At 32.9% G+C, this 15,977-nt stretch overlaps 1 protein-coding gene across 1 annotated transcript in view; it reads right to left on the reverse strand.

Annotated features, from left to right (window-relative positions):
- Positions 1-1,017: 1,017 nt before the first annotated feature.
- The window catches only part of LOC111614176 (collagen alpha-2(IV) chain-like), a gene marked incomplete at its 5' end in the record, with an annotated part of 67,777 nt that continues 52,817 nt past the window's right edge, over positions 1,018-15,977 (reverse strand). Inside the window, 3 exons of the mRNA XM_023355559.1 lie at positions 1,018-1,229; positions 9,408-9,534; positions 13,861-13,994. Coding sequence (XP_023211327.1) covers positions 1,033-1,229; positions 9,408-9,534; positions 13,861-13,994 — 458 coding nt within the window. The remainder of the gene's footprint in view (positions 1,230-9,407; positions 9,535-13,860; positions 13,995-15,977) is intronic.

The following is a 15,977-nucleotide window of genomic DNA, read 5'->3' on the forward strand; positions in this document are numbered from 1 at the left end:
TTCAAGGAACGTCCGAAGAATATTATTGTCGGTATGTGAATTGCTGTATCTTGATATTTAAGTAATTTCTTCGATCCTTTGTCTCTAAAACCCAGAATTGTAATTATGTTCCTTCTCATGTCATTTAGAATATATTAACTTTGTATTTTATGTACTCATAATTAAACCTTATTGTTAAAAATGTACAAAATTGTAAAGTCCTTGATTAATGTGCCTTTACCCGACCACTTTGCCCAATAGACTTAGGTCCATTGGGGCTTAACAAGAACATGCGGAACCCATATATCGAGCTTTGAAACAAAACCAATTTGTTTCAAGTAATCATAAACAGTTCAATTTGACAAATTTAATCTCTTAGTGATTTCACATGTTGTTATTTGGTAGTTTGCTTCAATCAGTACCTTTATTTTGTTTTCATTAACTTCAACTGGCCATCCAGAACGTGGTGCAACTTCAATATTGAAATTGCCAGAACAAAATTGTGTAAACCAGTTTTGGCACTGTCGTTCTGTCAATACATCTTTTCCATACACGTCACACAATTTTTTTCTCGCTTGAACAGCATTCTTACCTTTTTGGTAATAAAAGAGCAAAATAGAAGAGAAAATTCTGCTTTCAATCTTCCATATTTGATGACACAAAAAATAAACAATCGCACAAAATCAAACAAAAGTTTTTACAAATAAGCCTTAAAATGAAGTTCAAAGTCCTGTCAACACCTTCTGTCCAGTGTTAACAGATGGTTTAGGGTAAATTCCCCAAAGCGGACCTTTCTCGTGACTCGAACAGGTCTTGTCTTTTGCTTAGGGACAGACAAGGGACCAATCGAGGAGTGACAGTGGTAAAAAAAAAACGAACTTACTTTCTGAACAACCCAATACTATTGATCCTAATCATTCTACATGTTTTATTGTAACAGACTTCTTATACTGCTATTAATTTTAAGAAGACAGTTTATTACTTGATAAAATGTTTTTTTGAGGTTATTATATTTCACTGTCAGATCCAAAATGTTAGATTTGACATTAATTGTTAATTCAAAAATTTACCTTTTAATCCATCTTGACCAGGAAATCCATCCTGTCCTGGAATACCATGTGCACCAATTTCTCCTTTAAGTCCAGGCAAACCTGTAAAGCCATTATTTCCTTTCTCACCTGGAGGACCAATAAACCCTCTCGCTCCAGGTTCACCACGTTCTCCTTTATTAACCTCTGATGATGGTAAGCCTGTTTTTAAAATACATTATAAAATTTGAGTTATTAAAGATATTTATTTTATAACAGCTGAAATTTTTAAATATTTCATATAAAAATAAAGTAAGCTATTTATAAGCATATATTAAATACACTACTGATATTTTATTTTTTTTTCCTAATTATGAATTCCTAATGTATTGATGTTTTTATTTTACATACCATAATAAAATATCAATAAAGTAGAGTCCCGAAAACTCGGCCTAAAGTGGACCGAAGGATGGCCAAGTTTGTGAAAATGCCGGGTTATCGGGAATGGGATTAAAAAAGAATAAGTACGAGTGTTTCCTCAGAAAATACTGTACTGTACTTGTACGTATTGTTTGCTTGAAAATACAACAGAGAATAAACTGCCCAAATACCCTTAAACAAAGGAAAAGTACGTACTTTATGAAGACATAGAGCCTTTACTACATGAAAATGAAAATTAATGAATACACAGTGTACAGTAATTTATCTGATAAGACAGACCTCAGAAAAATACTTTAAGAGGCATAAAGCTGTCTATAATGAAAACTAACTAGGGGTTTTTTCACCTTGCCAGGGTGTGGCCGAGTTATCCGGACTGCCGGGTTATTGAGTGCCAAGTTTTCGGGACTCTACTGTATCACAAAAGTTGCATTTATTATTACTATTGTTGCTAAATAAATACTTAAAAAACTTATAATATATTTTATAAGATCAGACCATAAATACAAGAAACTACAGAAAGCGCACGGCATTTACAGATGACACCTGTAGGAAATGCCACATTGTGCACAAGACTATACAATAGGCTGCAAAATTTGAACACAAGAGACTACTTACATTGATCTCATAAGAAAACTGGTGAAACCAGGTTGAAAAGTAAAACTCAGCAAAATATCTAAATAAAAGAAACTTTTAAAAATTCTGGAACCAGATTTGACAGTAAGACTCAACATGTGAATAAAGTGAGCATTATACAGATTACAACTTCAGGATGTTTTGGATGAAGCAATGTCACCATGTTAATAAATCATGTGAGGTTCCAAAAACAGGTTGAAATTAAACATTTATTATAGAAATTTATTAAAACAAAAACTAGAAAAAACCTCCATTGTTAAAACCGATCAGTTGTCGGATCAGTTGTGCTAGTCATATGAAACTGAGACAAGAAAAAAAATACTATTAATGTAAAACATGATGCAATAAATGTAAATGAGCATCCTCCAGTAGAGATGGACCTTTGACAAGATGCTCATATACAAATATTTGGAACATAGATAATTTTGAAAAGGGAAATTTTGATAAAAAGGAACATTGTGTTGTGTCGTTAAAATTCTAAGATGTCACAGACTAGACAACAATGAAGTAAAATATGAGTGCAAGTTCAAAGTCCCATCAACACCTTCCATCCAGAGTTAACAGATGGTTTAGGGTAAATTCCCAAAGCGGACCTTTCTCATGATCTGAACAGGTCTTGTCTTTTGCTTAGAGACAGACGAGGGACCAATCGAGGAGTGACAAAAATTGATATGGAACCAATCAGGATAGACAAAAAGGGGAGAACAGAAATTGATATAATCCCAGTCTTTAAGGACATGGGAGACTTCCAAAAAGGTTCCAATGCAAAAAGACGGTGTGTGTCAACACCCTTGGATTGAAGTTTTCCATCTTCGTGCCGATACTGAAGCTGTGCCGCCGCTGACGCTGACCAATGGAGTCTCCCCACCTGTCTTACAAACTGTTTAACAACACTGCCCTGGGGCCACCTGCGAAGACAAACAATAAAAAGAACACTGACATTCAGGGGAAGTGAACTACATGACAACATCGATGCACGGGATTTCCAAACAGCCAGTTGTGTTCAAAAATATTTGTTTCCTAGTGTAAGTCTGTTTTATGCTAAAATAAATGGATTTTTGTAAGATATCTTGTCTCCTCTGCCACTTCCACACACGAACATCCCTAGATCATCCTGACGTGAGATGATTGACAATCCCCCTAAAAGTCGGAGACTTACACTGGTGTGCTAAAAGTGGGATTTTAAGTCTCCAATCTCCACCAGGTCAGCAACTTACAATCAGGAAAACAAGCAATGTCACAAAAGGATCAATCTTTACTTTGTGCCTTAAAAGTTCCTTTACTAATATTGCACAAAGATGCTCTAATGTTTAGCCAAATTATTGTAGCTGCAACGACTTTAAGGAACAAAGTAAAACTTGAAGCCTTTTTTGTGATGATACTTGTTTTCACTGAGCTTTACTTTTCAACCTGGTTCCACCAGTTTTTTCTTACAGGATTTCAAGTATTTTTCAGTTATCAATAACTTCATAAACTTCATAATATAATAGTTTTCATGATAATTCAATATTTACCTGACAGTCATGTGATAGCTTGCAGTATGTCATGTCACATGATAACTGATTGACTAATAATATGCCAAAATTTAAAAAATATGGGATATTATTTTATAAATACTCTATTTTTAAATCGTTAGGCTTGTGTTAATTAATAGATCAAAAGTAATCACAAGATGTGGAGTCACATGATAATTATCTTGTGTCTTATACCTAACAAGTTCCCCTGGCCATGATGGAATGACTGGCATGGTTGGAAGGAAACAGAAAAAGAGTTGATGGGAAGAAGGGTTTTCAAGAAGGTGGCGTGTGTGAAGTGTGGATCAGGAGCAAGGAAGCAGTTACCAAATAGCTGAGTGAGAGGAAGTGAAAAACTACCATAGTGGATTATAAAACAAAGATGCATGGGAGGATTTTAATAGTGGAACAAAGATCTCTGATGAATTTCCAAGTCTGTAAAGAAAAAGAGTGGTGAGGATTCAAATTCAAACTCTTTGTCTCTACTGTAAATCTCTAACAAAGAAGGACTCTTAAGATTATTGTTGGAATTCTAATGTACTATGTGAGAAACTCTTGATGCGCTACACATCCTTTGATATAAAATTATTGGAAAATTAAATTATTGTTCTGTTACATTTCTTTGCCTTTGTCTTGTTTCACCTGAGAGCAGTGGATCAACTCCCACAAGTGTCTAGTTTATTCTGTTCACTTATTCCTTTTATTGGCCCATTGTAGAAATTAACAGTTTTTTTTTCACTTTCGATTTATTCTACCCCCAATATCACAATCTGAAATCACATGATAATTGTATTTACATGTGACAGTTACTTGATAGCCTGCATCACTATGTCATGTCATGTGATAGTTGATTGACCAATAATATGTTAAAATTTAAAAAATGGGCTATTATTTTGTAAATTCCCAATATTTTTTAATAAAATCTTTAAAATGGTAAACAGGAGGTGATCGATTCTTGAAAGAGCTATTAAACATATGCAGACTCCTTCTAGATTGTTTGGTAGCTCAGTGTCACTATTCTCTATTCTCTCTCATTGTAAATCTAGGCTGTAAAATATTGATCGTGCAAGTCAAAAATGATCCAATAAATTTATTCAAAACGTAAGATGTCCATAATACTTATCATGGAAACTAAATACAGTTGTCGTCCCTTGATAATCCGACACGTATGGGACCAAAGGAGTGTCGGATTACCAAAAGTGTCCAGATTACTGAAAGTGATTACATATTTGGCATTGTTTTGCTAGCAGTAGCATACAATATTCCCTACTCCAACTGTTCGAACAGAACTGCTTACGGAAAACATACGAAATGCGTGTCATCTTGTAAGAATTGGGTGGGGAGATTCAAGTGGCGACATGCTTCTGTGCAAGCAGACACATAACGAGGACAGGGACTATGGTGACCTTGACAGGAGGTGCGCTGGACTACTGCATATGTTGGATTACAAAACATCAGACTATCAAGGGACAACTGTATTTTAAATGTCATCCAAATTGGTTCATTGGTTATAGAGATATTAGGAGTCAAAGTTGGCACTTAAACTCCTAAACCGCAACATGCATGTTTGACATAAGATGTTGCCACTGCCACTACTGATTTCCCTGTTAGAGCTAGGGCTATTTGCTTATTTTGAATTTTATCTTCTTTTATGTGTTTGTTTAATAAAGCTTTAATAATAACATTTATTGTATTTTTGGGAAACTGTGCTTACTAGCCACTATTCTAATTAGCAAGCTAATTAGAATGTGGGAATTGGCTTGCATTTCTCTGTTGTAAGTGACATACTGACTAGAGTGAGATGCAAGTTTATTAAGCTGCAGAAATATTTCTATTTGGAAATATCTGAAAATATTTGTCTGTAGTTATATGTAATACAGTAGAGCCTCGATTATCCGACGCCTCGGTTAAACGACCATCCTAGTCGGCAAATTTCAAATGTCCGCTATTGATGTGGTGCTATAATATTTGGCTATGTCTTGGCTACTTTAATATTATTTTTACGTGTTTTAGCTGGCAACACTCATTCGACCATGAAAGGGAGCCAGTATTTAAACGAAGCTTAATTTTCTAATTTTTAACGATACAATAGCGATGATTATTATTTTAAAAAATTTTTGTTAGGCTTAACATCAATGAAAATTCAACGCAAAGTAGGTTAATAGCGATATACTAATATACTAATTACATGGGATATAATAATATACTACACTAATAATGGATTTTTTCATACTTTTCGGTTATCCGACCTTTCAATTATCCGACCAACCTCAGTCCCCAATTAGGTCGGATAATCGAAGCTCTACTGTTTTTAAAATATAGAACTTTCCAGAGTGTTATGAGTGAATCACAAGAACATGCTTACATTAAAATGAAGTCTTGTTTATAATAATGAAGTGGTATGAACTGATTTACTGTCAACAAACTGTATTGGTACATGTTAAAATATTTTTAAAACATCTTGATATTGACTAAGAGTTTGCACAAAAAACATGGGTAAGAAAATGCAAGCACTTTTACCCATTTACATCCATAATTCATTTGTTTTTTTTGTTTTTCATGTCACTTTTTCATAGACAAAATCCAAACTCAAAATTTCTTTTAATTTTAAATGATAGTGATACAAATCAAGATGTAATATTGTTTACATTATTACATTGAAGTAAATCAAGAAGTAAATGTACTCATATATATATGAGTACATTTACTTCTTGATTTTTCTTTTATGACAGCCTTATTTATCATTTAATCAAAGTTTTATTATTAAATGGTTTTATCATTTAAATTAAAATTGATTATTAAATTTTTATAATTGATTTTTTACTAAAGAAAGCATTTTGAATGGAAGGCATAAAATATGTTCAAATTATAATTGTTTTGAAGCATTTGTATGCAATTATTGTTCATGAACTCTCCTTGCTAATAAATGTTTATATTTTTAATTCATCTCACATTCTTATTGCAAACTTTAAAAAAATAATTTGTATTTTATGAAAAGAATACCAAAATAAAGATCTACAGTGTATTAAAAAGCCCTAAATATTTTTTCTAAAATGTTTTATGCTTGCCTAAAAGTCTCTTAGAAATCTTTTTGTGGAAATTTAATTGTTTATTTAATCACTGCTGTTGTGAAAGTTCACGTGAAATTAAAATGATCACAAAGGCAGACAGGATATGGTAAAAATAATAAATGATATATTTTTACAATTAAACAATTTTGCGTACATATACAGATTCTTCATTGGGAATTCCAACATCACGATACATTACAATTGTATGCGAATTTACCGCTAGGACAATAGTTTGTTAGATCCAAATGTGCGGTACCAATTTCGATCGCAATAATATGAAGTCCAATCTTAAAACTAATCTTATACACTAACTTAACAATAATAGAAGAAAAGGATAGAAACAAGAGGATGAAGAAAGAATATGTACAATAGAAACAGGAATACCCAGGATTTTGTTGGCGTACTTGCACTATGCATGCTGTTGGGTGGGATACCACATGATATTCTCCAAAAATTTGACTCGTCTTCTTCTTCTATACTTAAGATTTTTTCTTTCACTGTCGTCGATTCTCCCTTAAAACAGGAACCCTTCTCTTAATATAATTCCAGGATCTCTGGTCGTTGCTAACGCAACTCAGAGCGTTCTCTCTTCACATCCATACACTTTGCAGTTCCGCAAGAGAATGCCTTGTCCCTTGTGTGTCCTCAGGGTCCTACTCACTTTGTTCCTCCATTTCTCAGAACTGGTCATCCCACCCAAGGGACAGGGATTAAGATAGGAAAGTTCTAGAAGGAAATAGAACAATAGGACAAAGGGTAGAAAGAAGAGACTAAACTAAACTAAATTAATATGTACACAAATATAGTGTACAGCTACACTGTAACTTGATTAAGTTACTCTACACATTTACTCGTAGTAATCTACTTGCTTACTCTTACCTCCCCGAGAAGCTGTGACTGTGAGCGTTATTTTCCTATTATTGTAAAAACTTTATTTTCTTATTATGTTTGAATTTTAAATCATGAATTTACAATCCCTATACTACTGTGAGTGATTAACCAATGTTTCAATATTTTGTCTCTATTAAATTAGTCTCCAACAAGGAAAATTCACTAGGTGGGTACACCATTAACTTACATCATAGACATAGTTATGCCAAACACCCACAACATACATAATACATACACAGAAGGATTTTGCTTTCTAATACTCTGATCACCAGATCACATAAATCTCCAGACAACTGAGTTCCCATTGGCACACCTCTTCCCTGCACGTATATAGTGCTCTTCAATTGGAATACGGAATTGTAACAAGCCAGATGCGCTAACCCGAGTACATTGTGGTGCAATGTGGTATCCTCTATGTTAGAAAGAAGGAAGTTTCTGAGCACACAAAAACATGGTATAAGGATCTAAAATCCAATAAGAATCTAAAATTGTATTTTATAAATATACACAATATCAAATAAAAATTAGTATTCAGAAATTTCCCACAAAATAAAGCATCTATGCAAAATGGATGAGGTATGTATTGTGCCAGTAGTCAGTACAGTAATACTTTCTTGCACAATACTACATACATTACTCAACAGACTTGAAATATTAGAGCTTCACAACAACATATACATCTCTCTACAAAAGGCTGACAAACTAAACACATGTCACACATTCAGGAAATTCTTAAACACATATACATATGTAAACAACACATAAACAAAATATTTGTTTTCTGTAGTTAATGTGAGATCAGCCGGGGGTACACTAATTCGTTAGTACCACTTAATCGGCCTATTCCGTGAGAATAGTTCTCCGAGTTTCGAATCGTAAGATCCGATCGTAAAAAGTTTACATAGGAGAGCGTATTTTAAAATGATCTGAACGAGAAGTTCAGACGTTCGTCAGGATTCCTTGACACCAGTTAATCAAACTTATTATACGCGGATTAACACGCGTTTGCGATCTGTTCGGAATAAATTGAGGAGACATTCTTATAAAATAAAACAAGAGTAAATTTAATAAATCCAAACAAACGAATACACATAATCGATAACAACAAGTAAACGACAAGCTAAAGGGTACGACTTATTCTATGCTAATGCGCGTTCGAGAGAGAGAGCTCACAAAATTATTCTAAACATACGACCTGTTTAGTTGTCGTCGTCTTCGTTTCTGTAGGTAAAGGACACCTTGTAGATAGAGTTCATATTACTTTCGTACGGGAGATCAATTCGTACACAAAATATAAAAATATCACTTCTTCTAAGAGTAGACTCGGGACTTAATCTATCGGACTCCGCTATGGGCGTTGGCCATCAGGAGGAAAACTGCGTGGAGTTTAGATGCTTCGGATCTGTCGAAGAACTCCTCGAAGTTGGACTAATTTCCCTTATATCTCCTGAATTTCGACCAATCATCGGCCAGTAACTCTTTCGTGAGAACGGACGAAAGGGGGATGAATGAGGGGTAACCATTTCCCATCTGAGCGAGATTTTTAACCAGATACGGAAAAACAGAGGATGTTCTCTTCGATGAAAGGAAATAACATTTGTTATCTGGTTTTTCCCACGTCTAAAACAATATTTTTTTCCACAAAAACGAAGTAATATTTCGTGTCTATATTTAAACATATTTAATAAAAATTCACAAATTAGACCCAGGGCCTTTCGGATCTCACATTAACAACTTTGCTCTGGCTTAGCACTACGCACCAATCTATATGCAATGCATTCCAACATCATCATAATTATCATATAACTAATCTTGTTGATGAGTAGAAATAATAAATAAAAAGTCTCTACCTTTAAGACCTGGCTCTCCTTTGTCCCCTGGTAAGCCTGGAAATCCATCTCTACCCGATGATCCCGCAAAACCTGGATCTCCTCTTTCTCCAGGCAATCCAGGAAGTCCAATATCTCCAGGATCTCCCTATAATTAAATAATCTGAAATTAGGGTAAATGAATTTTATCTTTTCCACTAAACTAGTAAAAATGAATATGGAAATTTAGACATTCTCACATCATCTTTAATTTATTCAAGATGATGTGAGAATGTCTAAATTAAATTAAAATAAACTTATCAATCTATAAATGTGAGTTATCACATTTATAGATTGATAAGATACAAAACAATGTTATAAATTAATGTTCTTGATACTATTTAGTCTTAAGTCTTATAAATAAGAATCTAAAATTGTATTTTATAAATATACACAATATCAAATAAACATTATTCTCAAGAAGAAATAACTGTTTGTTCTGAAACTTTTTATTCTTGAAATTATGTTTATGTGATTTTTGTTTTCTGTAATATAAGAAATAGAACAATAGCATATACAATTTATTTATTCAATTCAATTTATTCAGGTATATTAACGTATTGTATAATATATCTGAATAAAGTTTAAATCTAAAAAAATTGTTAGATTCTAAACAGTGTTTCATACTGAAATAAAACTTCCTATCCATTTGGACACTTTCTAACTTCTAGGCTTTGGCCAATTGAGAGCCAACATTTGGACTCTGAACATTTGGAGCATTTGAGGCATTCTAGATTTAAATCACTTCTAGAGAGGACTTTTCTTGGACTGCTCTGTCATAAAAAATTTGCTTTAATCTGTTTATGATGATTTATTATACTTATGAGTTATACTTTTTTGTTATCTTAATTACTTTTTATGTTATTTTGGTTAAAATTGTTTATTTATGTAAAGTGGCTTTGTCAAAATAAACATCTTTCATCTTGAGCTGTTAAAATATATTTTCATATATTTATTAAGAAAATGCTACAATTAAACATTTTCATAATAAATCTATTTTTGGTATTCCTTGCATGTCTTTAAGTTATCACTTTTCCAAATACACAACGATCTACAATTAACCAATAACTGGTGTGAAATTCTTCAAAAAAATCTGCAAACGTTTTCGATTCCCCTCCTGGGCTCTTCTTCAGGCTTATTTTATATCTTCCATTATAACTGGATTCTTTAATTCAAATGTTTTTTTTTTAAATTTGAAACATGCCCTTTTCCAAAAACATTCTGAAAGTGGAAGGAATTCACATGCTATTTCAAATATAATTTTCTACCAATGAGGATTTGTTATGTTCAATACCTCATTTAAATTTATCTTATAAAATATATTATGATTTATCGTCAAGTAAAAATTGCCATGCTGTAGAGAGATTCATTTCTTCTTTGAAATTAATGCATGTGGATTTGTGATTGGCTTTAAAGATTTCCATTGCTTCCAAAGTTCTTAGTTGCCCATGATGTTGGGTGGTGCAGATAACACGCTTCGTCGAAGATAGGTGTGATGCCTGGGTTTGTTGCATACGTAGATAAAGCTGTCATACATTTATTATGTGTGATGTCAGATTTATGCTCTTTTAATCTTGTGGCCAATGAACGTTTGGTGGATCCGATATACACCAAAGGCCTATCCCATCTGTTATCTTTTAATAGAATATTGTATATTCCTGGAAGTCTGTTTGGGTCAGAATTGTCCTTCATCTTGATGGTAGCTTTTTAATCCCGTCTTTGTAAAATGATTTCAGTTTTGAATCAAAATATTCAGAAATAGCCTTTTTTACATTGTTTTCATCTTTAAACTTCTAAAGTTCATTGTTAACCAAATCAAATATAATCTTTAGAAAGATATTAACAATTTTTCTGTTTGAAATTATTCTAAAAATAAATTTTTACAAAATATATAAAGTTTTACCCTCATTCCTATTAATCCATAAAATCCAGGTGGTCCAGAGTCGCCCTTTAATCCCACCATACCTGGTAATCCCTGTAATCCTGGAACACCAGATGGTCCAATGTCTCCTCTATTTCCTTTCTGACCTTCCAAACCTAATTTAATATGAGAAGTTTAAATATTTTTGAATTTGAATAACTCCTAACAATTTCTGAAATTTTTCTGTAACTCATTCTTGTTCAAGTTCCACTAGTTCAGCTAAAATCTAAGGAGGTTGTACAGCTGAAATATATATTGAATAGAGCTTCCAAATGTATAAAGAGTAATCACATTGTATTGACCAGAGCGGATAAAGCCAAAGTAATGGTGTTAATGAAAAGAGAGACATATGAGAAAGGATTAATTGAATACCTCTCATTAACTCAGTGTTCTGAAATGGAAACAAGCTGGGTAGATAAGATGCAAGCAAGAATTAAGTGATTTGCTAATACAAAACTAGCCAGGAACATAGGTATGAGGAACATAATTATTGATGTCTCGGATGTGCCGAAACTGTTTGCTTTTGCAAAGACACATAAGCAAGGGCAGTAACTCAGACCTATAGTAGACAAAAGGAGGGCTCCCACACTTAAGTTGGAAAAGTTATTACATAACATGCTATCCACGCACTTAAAAGACTACCAGTTCAAGATTTCCGACTTTTAAAAGAATTTAAGAAGATAGACACTCCCAATTGCGCAACAGTATTGGATTTTAGATCCTTATACCATGTTTTTGTGTGCTCAGAAACTTCCTTCTTTCTAACATAGAGGATACCACATTGCATCACAATGTACTTGAGTTAGCACATCTGGCTTGTTACAATTCCATATTCGAATTCAAGAGCACTATATACGCACAGGGAAGAGTTGTGCCAATGGGAAGTCCGTTGTCTGGAGATTTATGCGAAATGATGATCAGAGTATTAGAAAGCAAAGTCCTTCCCTCCTTTCTCCCAAATATTATCCTATATGGAAGGTATATCGATGATATAATTATCCTTCGGAAAACTGAGCCGGATCTAGAACATTTTAAGGAAACAACGAACAACAACCCATATGGTCTCCTAGTGGAACTTGAACAACATAGTAAGGATAAAATCCACTTCTTGGATATAGTCATAGATATTAAAGAAAGGGCGGTATGAACTTATGTTTATAGAAAACCTACAGCGGTATCGACGTATATACCATATAAATCTTGTGACCCATTTTCTTATAAGATAGCGGCATTTAGAGCATTAGTAGAAAGAGCCTATATGCATTCTTCCACCACCCAAGCCCTCCAACGAGAAGTAAATTACATTAGGAAGATCACTAAAGAGCACGGTTATGGCAACATTATAAATAGATTGTGTAAGCAGCACCGGCGTTTACAGAATCTTATAGAAGAAAAGGTAGAGGTACAAAATACTAGAAATGAAGATAACATAGAGTGGGTACCAATAACATATAACCAGCATCTAAAGGCAATGTACGAAAAAATTGCAAAAGTAAGGGGAATTAAGATTGCATACAAAAGAAACCCATCCATTTACAGTTTATTAAGGAACGGGAAGGACAATTCTGACCCAAACAGACTTCCAGGAATATACAATATTCTATTAAAAGATAACAGATGGGATAGGCCTTTGGTGTATATCGGATCCACCAAACGTTCATTGGCCACAAGATTAAAAGAGCATAAATCTGACATCACACATAATAAATGTATGACAGCTTTATCTACGTATGCAACAAACCCAGGCATCACACCTATCTTCGACGAAGCGTGTTATCTGCACCACCCAACATCATGGGCAACTAAGAACTTTGGAAGCAATGGAAATCTTTAAAGCCAATCACAAATCCACATGCATTAATTTCAAAGAAGAAATGAATCTCTCTACAGCATGGCAATTTTTACTTGACGATAAATCATAATATATTTTATAAGATAAATTTAAATGAGGTATTGAACATAACAAATCCTCATTGGTAGAAAATTATATTTGAAATAGCATGTGAATTCCTTCCACTTTCAGAATGTTTTTGGAAAAGGGCATGTTTCAAATTTAAAAAAAAAACATTTGAATTAAAGAATCCAGTTATAATGGAAGATATAAAATAAGCCTGAAGAAGAGCCCAGGAGGGGAATCGAAAACGTTTGCAGATTTTTTTGAAGAATTTCACACCAGTTATTGGTTAATTGTAGATCGTTGTGTATTTGGAGCATATACAACCTGGTGTGGTGAGAAAGTACATTAAGTTATCACTTTTGTTGAACAAACAACAAAAATCATTCATTCTAGAGTGAAATTATTTGATAATTGCTTTGAAAATAAAAAATTTGTTTTTTAAATAAGTCCATTTTGAATAATGAACTTATTTAGGAGATAAATTTTTTCAGAAATGTCTTTAAACTTCTAAAGTTCATTGTTAACCAAATCAAATATAATCTTTAGAAAGATATTAACAATTTTTCTGTTTGAAATTATTCTAAAAATAAATTTTTACAAAATATATAAAGTTTTACCCTCATTCCTATTAATCCATAAAATCCAGGTGGTCCAGAGTCGCCCTTTAATCCCACCATACCTGGTAATCCCTGTAATCCTGGAACACCAGATGGTCCAATGTCTCCTCTATTTCCTTTCTGACCTTCCAAACCTAATTTAATATGAGAAGTTTAAATATTTTTGAATTTGAATAACTCCTAACAATTTCTGAAATTTTTCTGTAACTCATTCCCTTTCTGAAATAAGAAATTATATGTTTGCACAATTCCATATTTTATTACAGTAATATAATACAATTTATTACAGTAATAAAATTGCACTGTATTATTATTAGAAAATTTTAAGTTAACAGAACATATAAATCTTCAATGAATTTATAAAACCCTGTGAAGTTATTCTCATATTTGTATACCTAAACAAATACCAACGTTACATCAAAAATTTATATTTTTAGAAAATTGGAATAATTGAATAAGTTGCTTTTGCCCAAATAATCAATGTTTTATTACTAATTTCCACTATTGTTAATTATAATAATTTATAAAAATTGTCTAATAAATAAATAATTTCCACTTTACTTATCTGCTAATTTTTTGTGTTAGATGAAAGAATATCCAGGTGATTCAAAACTAAATATGTGTAGGAAAAAAATTTTAATTACCCAGTTTCAGATGCCATTTCTTATAAACAATAGACTATGAGACAGTACTCATAGGATTAGAAACTTTATACTTTTCAAACAGTTGTAAAAGGAGAAAAGATGCAAAACTAAAACCCTTTATTACTATAAAAAATGTGATTATCTGAACTTTTACTTAACCTTTAGTACACTTTCATGGGCTTTAAGCAATTGGTGCAAACTTTATTACACTGATTGGTAAGTGGGCTTTTCAGATCTCTGACCCAATTATTTGATTATCTAAAAGACAAATAAAACTGATGGGAAACTCCAGAGACAGTTCTCATCCATTTTTTGTTGTCAGTTTTTGTTTCTTTGTATGAACTAGCATTCTCTCTTTCTCTCTCTATCAACAAGTATGTAAAATTTACCAACCATAAAACTAAATTATTGTACATGTGTGATACTATCCTATGTGCTCTCTCTTTATAATATAAAATATTGCTACTTCCATTCTCTTTCCCACATAATCCTCACAGTTTCACATATATGACTATAGACATTGTCAAACATACAACTGACCAGTGTCAGGATCCTGATGATTGTTTTGGATTGTAACCAACTACTTGAGATGCACAACTGGTAATCTTCACATGTGTAACTGTTATTCTTTGCAACTGGTGTCAGAATGGGCTAGACAGTTTGAAAAAGAGGATTTATGCATTCACCTAATGTAAGTTCTAATTACTCAAACTTCAGGTATGGAGGCAAGAGAGAAACTGCCTTCTCAAATATGTTCTCATAATAATGTGGTGGATCATTTTCAACTTATGGAGGTTTAATTCTGGCATTTTTGGAGAATCAGGACAATGCATAGGCAAATTCTTTGATACTTTAGATGAGATAGAAAAATTAACTACTTGGAACATATAACAATGTTTAAATGTATCAAAATGTAAAAAGGGAATTCCAGAGATTATGCATGAATGAGTTAAAAATGGTAGATCATCATCAAACATTTAAAAGTTAATGGTGCAGTAATTTGAACAGAAATCATATAGTTTCTGACTGAAAAAAAAGTGGGGTATGACTGTGTTGAGGACATGGCCATGTGTTTTACGTGAATACGTGTACGTTAATGGATAATATTTTTATGTTCCCGGCAGCGCTTCACTCTATCATATGGTGTTTTATGGGTATCACTGGATTGCTCTTAAGAAGCTGTTTCTAACCGTATACGATTTCTATATTTTGATTTGGCTTTTCAACGAGTATAGGGCGACACTATTAAGTTTTCTTAATTTTTAACTTTAACACCATATATATTGACCATAACTATTCCACACTAATGTTTTGTGTACGCAATCGATAAATATTGATGAGAGCTGTAAATTGAAACTCAAACTACCGTTATAACTTCTCCAAGTCAAAATGTATACTAAACGGAAAGTATGTGATGTGGCAAAACAAATGGCAGCGCTTCCCCCTCCACCACGCGTGATGCATCACAATCCC

This window comes from Centruroides sculpturatus, unplaced genomic scaffold (assembly GCF_000671375.1).
Source record: "Centruroides sculpturatus isolate CEXI.00-Female unplaced genomic scaffold, Cexi_2.0 scaffold2113, whole genome shotgun sequence".
Classification (NCBI taxonomy): domain Eukaryota; kingdom Metazoa; phylum Arthropoda; class Arachnida; order Scorpiones; family Buthidae; genus Centruroides; species Centruroides sculpturatus.